Genomic DNA, 8,904 nt, shown 5'->3' with positions numbered 1-8,904 from the left:
GAGTATGTTGCTAAGAGGCCCAAGGACATTTTGACTTTTTAGCCAAGAAACTGGCTACTTTTATTTGGGGTCTTTTTTACCCTAGCTACCTAGCCAATTCTTACCTCCTAATCTTATCACACCATCCTGTGAAAAGGTTACCCAAATTGCCAATAGGGAATCGGGACACAGACCACTCTGGCTTCTTTATGCTGAACATGGATGCACAGTGAGGCAATTTACCCCTTCAGTGGGTCTATCTAAAAGACTCCCAAATTGCATTAACTCTTACCTCTAGGGGGAAAATAAAGTCCCTGAATTGTGACTAGGAGATGTGAAGAAGTAAAGGCAAGAGTAATTAGCATTACAAGTTCTAGACAGGGAACTAGAAAAAGTCAGAACAGGGCAATTTTCAAATGTTCATATGAGAGTCCACTAGAATTTCTTGACAAGGGTTTCCAAAGCATCTGGCTATTGGGTTCCTCCTCATTTTTCTTTTGTCTTCCAGGCACTAAGTCTTATCATCAATTTCTACACCTTCCATTTCATCTTTGTTTCAGGCTGCATTTGCAATTACATAGATTCTTCTTTACCAGTTATATGAGATAATCTTGGTTCTCTTCCTACCTTTAAAACTTTTATTTCTGAATTTTTCTTAGTTTTTTGGTGTTGTCTTCTTTAGATTTTTTCTCTCTCATACAGTAAAAAATAAGTATTTATTAGGCTTGGTTGGTGGGTATGCGCTTTTTTCTCTGGTAAATTTAACTTCTTCCTGATTCCAATTATCTCTCTTATGAGAAGGAATCCCCAATTATAGTGATAGCTACTAACCTATTCCTGACACTAAGATCCTTTATTCCAAAGGCCTGATAAGGATCTTTAACTGATTATTTGGTCAGAATCTCAAAACATAGCAAAATGGCAGGCATGGTGGTGCATGCCTATAATACCAGCACTTGGGAGGTAAAGATAGAAGAATTATTTCAAGATTATCCTCAACTACATAATCAGTTGAAGGTCAGCCTGAACTACATGAGATATTGTCCCATGTCAAAAATAAAAACACAAAAACACAAAAAACAAACTTGTCAAGATGAAATTGTTAATTACACCTTTCCTTTGAGTTTTTCATATACATATACACGTATGTGTGTGTGTGTGTGTGTGTGTGTGTGTGTGTGTGTGTACTAGAAATATAATCTAGGACTTGTACATGCTAAGCAAGCACTCTATCATCAAGCTACATTTTAGCCCCTATCATTTTTTCTTGAACATCTCTTTATTTCAGGTTTTTGAAAATAAAAGAAGTTAAAATTTTTTTTTAACTAATTTATTTTATGTGTATGAGGGTTTTGCCTACATGTAACTGCATCCATGTCATGCAATGCCCATGGAGGCCAGAAGAGGAGTGTCAGTTCTCCTGGAACTGGATTTAAGGACAGTTATTAGCCACTATGTGGATGCTGGGAACCAAACTCAGGTCCTTAGGAAGAGCAGTCAGTGCTCTTAATTGCTGAGTCATCCTACCAGTTCCTAAACATTTTTATTCACTTATTTTTCTTTTATGTATATAAGTATTTTGCCTCCATGTATATAAGTGCATCTGTGTTGTACAATGCCTGCAGAGGCAAGAAGGTGTTAGATCCCTTAGAATTGGAGTTATAGATGGTTGTTAGCCACCATGTGGGTGCTGGGAATGGAACCTGGGTCTCTGGAAGAGTGGCAATCAGTGCTGTTAACTGCTGAGCCACCTCTCCAGTTCCTTGTTTTTTTAATGACATAGTCTCTCCTAACTCAGTTATCTCTCTTTTACTCTAATACTTTATAGGAAATCATTTCTCCTACCTATATATGTATAAGTGCTCCACAACTCAGGTTTTTTCTATCAATATGCACACCTATGGCTAACTAATTAAGCCTCATGGCTTTAAATACTATGTTCTGACATCTCCTAAATATATATATCTCTAGCCCCAACCACCCTCTGAAATTTCACATTCATAAAGCATTATAGGACAGTGGATATCTCCACTTGGAGTGTCTCAATCTTTATATTACCTAAATCTGAGGTCCTGCCCTTCTCTGTCTATATATTGTCCTATTTTAGTCACTTCTGGCTCAGTAAGGGACAATTCCATTTTTTTCCAGTTGCTCATATCCCGAATCTAAGCATTGTGGTTTTCTTTCACTCACATCTTTCATTCCTTCTGCCTATCTACTTTTTTGTTTTGCTTTCCTTTTATTGAGACAGGATCTCCCTGTAGTCCCAGCTCACCTAGAACGCACTATGTAGACCAGGTTGACCTTGAACTCACAGAGATCCGCCTGCCTGTTCCCCCCCAGCACTCAGGGCTGAGATTAAAGGTGTGTGCCACCTACACCTGGCTCTGCCTATCTACCTTTAACAAATTGCCAACTGTTTTAGAGCCTGCTCACTAAGACAAAAACTACCATACCTTCACTGTCTACCAGACTGCTACCATGTGAAAGAACCCAACAACTAAATGCACAGAGATAATACACATCCAAGAGCAAGTGAAGTATCACAAGCCACTCATGAGAAGAAAATAAATTGGAGGAGAGAAACCAAACCTAAAAAATTAAATAATAAGAGATCTCACAGGCTAGAGATGTGGCTCAGTGGTTAAGAGCACTGGCTGTTCTTCTAGAGGACCCAGGTTTGATCTCCATGGGTATTGTACACATGGGTACACTTACATACTTGCAGAGAAAACAGACACAAAAAACAAAAATAAGGGGCTGCAGAGATGGCTCAGTGGTTAAGAGCATTGACTGCTCATGCAGAAGACCTGGGATTGATTCCCAGCACTCACATGGTGGCTAATAACCCTCTGTAACTTCAGTTCCAGGGGCCCCAATGCCATCCTCATCTCTTTGGGCACTGCATGACATGGGTACACTTATACACATGTAGGCAATACACTCATACACATAAAATTAATAAAATATATTTAAAATATAATAAATTACTTAATTGAAAAAAGAGATCTTACAAATTAAAATGAGAGCTTTCTTTTTCCTATATGTCTAATATTGCCTACTATATGTTTTTATTATATAGACAGATGGCTCCTGAATTAGTCTTTAATTCCCTTTAATTCCCCTTTCCTAAATAACCAGTGATAATCTTTTACCAGTAGTACTAAGAAAATATCTCTGGCATAATTTGGCTTGTTTTCTGGGTCTTATGCACTATCTATTTCATTCAATTTGTTTGAAACTTCCACAATCATAACTTTTAATCATAAAGTTTAATAACTTTTTTAAAATTTATTTTTACTAATTTATTAGTACTCATTTGTTAGGATATTGACAGGCCCACACATTCAACAATTTCTATTGGGAGCTTATAAGCACAGCCATTGCTACATTAGGCTGTGGCAGCTTGCCTTGACTTAAGCATTGGAGAAAGAATGCTTCCACTTTAAGTTTCCCTGCTCTCTGCTTCTGTGATCAGAGTTGACAGGCTATGCTTCCTTGATTAATTGGCAGTCTTGGAAACTTAACCAAAGAGTTCTGTTTCAATTTATGGGCACTGGAATTTCTCAGCACTGATAGCTTGGTTTCTATAAAGAAATTATGAATTATAGTAGGTGCTAAGAGTAATCACAAACAGTACACCTTATATCTAAGATACTATAAATATTATGCAGCTGAATCTTGGATACTGTCAACGTCATGTGAGTTTCGGTTGGTGAAGTAATGTATTCTTGGTAGTAACGTAATCTTTCTGTTTAATGATGTAATCTTAGTTATTCCTTGGTTACTCCAGATCTGATTCCTATATAAGCTTGGTTTGGTTCACAATAAACATGCACTGGCACATAGACCTCTGCACCTCCTGTGCCTTGATTTCTATCCGTCGGGGTCCCCAAGCCCACTAGGCTTGGTTTGTGGTCACTGCACCGTGACAGCTGGCGCCCGAACAGGGACCCCTAACATTGCGCCTGGAGGAGGTTTTGAGGATAGAGTTGTAATTTATGTAAGAATAATGGGACAGGGTAAGTCTACTCCTTTTGTTTCTTTAATTCATCATACTCTTCGTATTAATGGAGCACAAGTTTCCAGAAGGCAGATAGATAACTGTGTGTAAATAGTTGTAGAGTTTAATTCGTGGTTTCCGGATACAAGAACTCTAGATTTAGAAGTCTGGGACAAAGTTAGAACAAATGTGGATAAAGCCTTTCAAACCGGAGAAACTATACTGCTTGATTTTTGGTCTATGTGGGCACTCATCCGAACAGCTATTATAATAATTAATCAAGGCCCAAATAGCTTGTCACCAACTCAGGTTTTTTGTACTTCTAATGAAGCAGTTAATCTTTATGATGTTCCTGAGGAGTTAAAAAAAATAAAGTTACCAAGGAATAACCAAGGATACATTACGTTACTATCAAGAATACATTACTTCACCAACCGAAACTCACATGACATTGACAGTATCCAAGATTCAGCTGCATAATATTTATAATATCTTAGATATAAGGTATACTGTTTGTGGTTACTCTTAGCAACTACTATAACTCATAATTTCTTTATAGTAACCAAGCTATCAGTGCTGAGAAATTCCGGTGCTCATAAACTGAAACAGAACTCTTGGTTATGTTTCTAAGACTGCCAATTAATCAGGGAAGCATAGCCTGTCAACTCTGATCACAGAAGCAGAGAGCAGGGAAACTCTTAAAGTGGAAGCATTCTTTCTCCAACGTTTAAGTCAAGGCAAGCTGCCACAGCCTAATGTAGCAATGACTGTGCTTATTAGCTCCCAACATTTCCCCCTTTCTGATTTATTAAATGCCACATCCAGTATGGAAAGACTGTGCCTGTCTTAGGTTGTCCTCTGCAAGAGCAAAGCCTTACCCATCATTGGCACGCAGCTTCAAGCAGCTACACCCTGTCTTAGGTTGACTTTCTCCCAGAAGATCTTACCCGTCATTGACTACCGGCCATGGGGAAGGAGCACGCACAGTAGCCTTGACAAGCCACAAGAATATAACATATCTGGTATCCTCTGCCAAGCTTCCGGTCAAACTGAACTGATCAGATTGATCAGGCCTTAACAAATTTCTATGCTGAAAAAATTTCACATACTTATATAGAAATATGTAAACATATGCATACATACACTTATGTAGGTACACATATATACATATAATATTGATATTTAGAGGATTTTTTTGAAGGGAGGACTTCTCATTTTGTCCAAATGAAATATCATAAAATCTTCCCTACATATTTCTATTTTTCACTAATACTTTAACTGTGAAAAAAAAAAAAACTTCTTAGTTTGCTAATATAAATGGCTACATTTTCAATGGCTGCATTTGGTATTTATATGTCAAGTATCCTTTTTTAATTTTAAGGGTTTTTTGTTTGTCACAAAGCACATGGTGCAATGAATATCCTTACATATCTATCATTGTACATCTATCCTTGTCTATTATTTTATTTGTTTGTATTGGTATGACACAAAATAGAAATTGCCTGGTAGATTAATATATGAATTAAAAAAATATTTTACTTATTATTTTTATTTTATATGTATGAGTGTTATGCCTGCATGTAAGTAAGTACATCCGTGTCGTGCAATGCCTGCGGAGGACACAAGAGATTGTTGGATCCCCTGGAACGGGAGTTACGGAAAGTTGTTAGCTGCCATGTGGGTGCTGAGATTCAACCTGGGTCTTCTGCAAGAACAGCCAGTGTTCTTAACTGCTGGGTCATCTCTCCAGCCCAATATATGAATTTTAAAATTTAAAATTGCCAGAACCTGTCCCCAAGAGTCTATAACACTTCACTATCTCAGAATTTAGTCTTTTAACTTGCTCTGTTTTTGTCTTCAACTTTATTCTTTTCTTTATGATTTTTGTTTTCACTTTATTCTTTCATTTATAAAACTGTTAAAAATCTATTCATGGAGCTGGAGAGAGAGCTCAGTGGTTAAGAGCACTGACTGCTCTTGCAGAGGACCTGGGTTTGATTTCCCATACCCACGACAGCTATGAACCATCCTTAATCCAGTTCCAGGGGAATCCAAAGCTCTCTTCTGACCTCTGAGGCATTGCACGACACAGGTGCACTCACATACATGCAGGCAATACACTCATACACATAAAATAAAAATAATAAAATATTAAAAAAAATCTATTCCCTCATCATTTTTGTCATTGTAATTGATATATTTGTAAAACATTACCATTAATCTGGAGTAGAGAAAGGGTATGATTTCTGAATATACTTATATCCCATCATCATCCTGAAATCTTAAGCTACTAGTAGGATACTCTCTTTTTCCAATATTAATACTAATTATTTTATTTTCTTATTTTACTGCAATTACCTTTTGTCTTCAAAATTATTTGTGAAATAGTAGTTGTTTTACTATAGGAGGAAAAGCAACTTAGTAAAACACTGTTTAATAAGCAATACACAGTCCCAAGGCCAAAGTCAGATGGTTAATAATGTTTGCTAAAACTAGTGTCATGTGTCTACTGCCTACAGGGCTATATATTATCTTTTATTAAATACACTATAAAAGTGGGGCACTAAATCCTTCATAATATTAAAGTTAAAATATTTGATTTTATTCACATCAAAATTCCAAAAATAGTAACAAACATTAAATTTCATTTACATCATTCTAGGTGAGCACAAAAATACTAACCTTCAAATTCAACTGAGATTTTCCAGTGTAAATTCTGAAGGTGTCGTCGTAGTTTATGACTATTAAAAGCTCTGAATTTTTCCTTAGGGCACAATGGACAAGCCTTTCTGTTTTCTTTAAAAAAAAAAAAAAAAAAAAAAAAAGGAGGAAGATTAAAAAGCACAGAATATACCAGCTATTAATACTTGGCTATACACCCTCTGTACTCCCATCCTGCTTTTCAGATAAAGCCTTTCTTAACTTTAGGAAGAACATATTTTATCTCTCACTCAGGATCTTGTTTCCAACAATTATAGTATATGATCAATGACTGGTTTTTTTTAACCTTGGAACTCTCCTATCTTTGAGTAGCCGATGACCTTTTTTGCTTGTAGAAACAGAGGTTTACAAAATGGTATGTTCGAGTGGGTATGGTAGTGCATGCCTTTAATCCTGGCACTAGGGAGGCAGAGGCAGGTGGCTCTCTATGAATTCAAGGTCAGTCTGGTTTACATCCAGGTCAACTGGGGCTATAGGAAGACTGTTTCAAAAAGACAAAAAAAAAAAAAAAAAAAAAAAAAAAAAAAGAAAAGAAAAAGAAAAAGAATGCTCATCAGATAAACTGTTTGCCACAGAGACTATCATTCAGTACTTTAGATGGGAAAAAACCCAGCTTTTATCGCAGTTCTAGAAGGGCAGGGTTGAGATCCCTAAGTATCTGCTATTATAGTTCATTACCACTGTGGCACCAGCAAAGACAGGTAACATATGGGGTAAGAAAAAAAATGAAAGACAGAGTGGGATGAGATCAAATATAATATATTACTATTCTGAGACTAGATGCATAATTAAAACCAATGTATCCTGAATTTCACTGTACTACTAAATTTATGTTTTTTCTTCTTTATAATAGATTCCTGAAAAGACTCTGGATTAACAAAATAGAATACTTACTTAACAATACAATAGATGTTAAATAAAACTTCTAATAAATAGTATATAAAAATTAAAATCTTGGACTGGCAAGATGGCTAAGTGAGTGAAGGTAGTTACTTGCTGCCAAACCTGACTATCTACGTTTAATGCCTGGGACCATCATGGTGAAAAAAAGAGATCCAACTTTCTAAAGTTGTCCTCAACTCCACACACATGCCATGCTATGTGACACACACAGGATTTAAAAAAAAAAAAACCTTTAAAAAAAATTTTATGTGTATGAGTGTACTGCCTGAATGTATGTATGTAGACCCATGCCATGCAATGCCATGGAGGTTAGAAGATGGTGTTGGATTCCCCTGGAACTGGAGTTACAGATGTTTATTAGACACCATGTTGGTGCTGGGAACTGAACCTGGGTCCTTTTCAAGAGTAGCCAGTGCTCTTAACCACTGAGCCATCTCTCCAGCCCCCATATACAAATGGAATTTTTTGTTTTTTGGTTTTTTTGAGATAGGGTTTCCCTGTAGCCCCAGCTGGCCTTCCACTCACTATGTAGACCAGGCTGGCCTCAAACTCACAGAGATCCACCTGCCTCTGCTTCCCAAGTGCTGGAATTAAAGGAATGAACTAAAATCTCAAATTCAAGTTTAAAGCAATATAGAGAATAATTTACCTAATAAATTTTAATTCAACAAGTATCTTTTACATATGTTAATGTTTCATATACACTGCATATATACATGTGATACATATATATGAAAAAAAAAGAGAAAACCAAGTACTCAGAAGAGCAGAGAAGAGGCAGGTGAGATGGTTCAGTGGGTAAAAGGAACTTGCACCAAGCCTTAGTTTGATTCTTGGGATGCACACAGGAGAGAACTGTCCCTCATAACTGTGCTGTGGCATGCCCCCACTCCAAATAAAATGCGATTAAAAAAGAACAGCAGAGCAAAGGAGGGAGAATGGAACACTGACAACATTATAAAACTCCTGTATCAACCTTCAGTTACCTGTCTTGAAACTTTCTTTTATATAGGGAATTTTAACTTGTTATTTAAAACATTGTTTTGGGGAAATCTCTTGTACCCAATTAAATTACCAGTTTATAGAAAACACAGCCCTTAAACATCCATGATAATTTAAATTCTTACAGAGTTATAATAAAGAGCCGGGTATGGTGGTACACACCTTTAATCCCAGCACTCAGGAGGCAGAGGCAGGAGAATCTCTGAGTTCAAGGCCAGCCTGGTCTACACAGTGAGTTCCAGGTCAGATGGTGCTACAAAGAGACCCTGTCTCAAAAAAAAAAAAAAAAAAAAAAA

General features: G+C 36.7%; 1 protein-coding gene across 1 annotated transcript in view; it reads right to left on the bottom strand.

Annotated features, from left to right (window-relative positions):
* Positions 1–8,904, bottom strand: part of Trmt1l (tRNA methyltransferase 1 like) — a 48,819-nt gene that overhangs the window by 32,259 nt on the left and 7,656 nt on the right. Inside the window, exon 4 of the mRNA XM_008824278.3 lies at positions 6,665–6,778. Coding sequence (XP_008822500.1) covers positions 6,665–6,778 — 114 coding nt within the window. The remainder of the gene's footprint in view (positions 1–6,664; positions 6,779–8,904) is intronic.

The sequence above is a fragment of the Nannospalax galili genome, unplaced genomic scaffold, assembly GCF_000622305.1.
Source record: "Nannospalax galili isolate Female #2095 unplaced genomic scaffold, S.galili_v1.0 scaffold227, whole genome shotgun sequence".
NCBI classification, from domain to species: domain Eukaryota; kingdom Metazoa; phylum Chordata; class Mammalia; order Rodentia; family Spalacidae; genus Nannospalax; species Nannospalax galili.
This window is presented reverse-complemented; position numbering and strand designations above follow the sequence as displayed.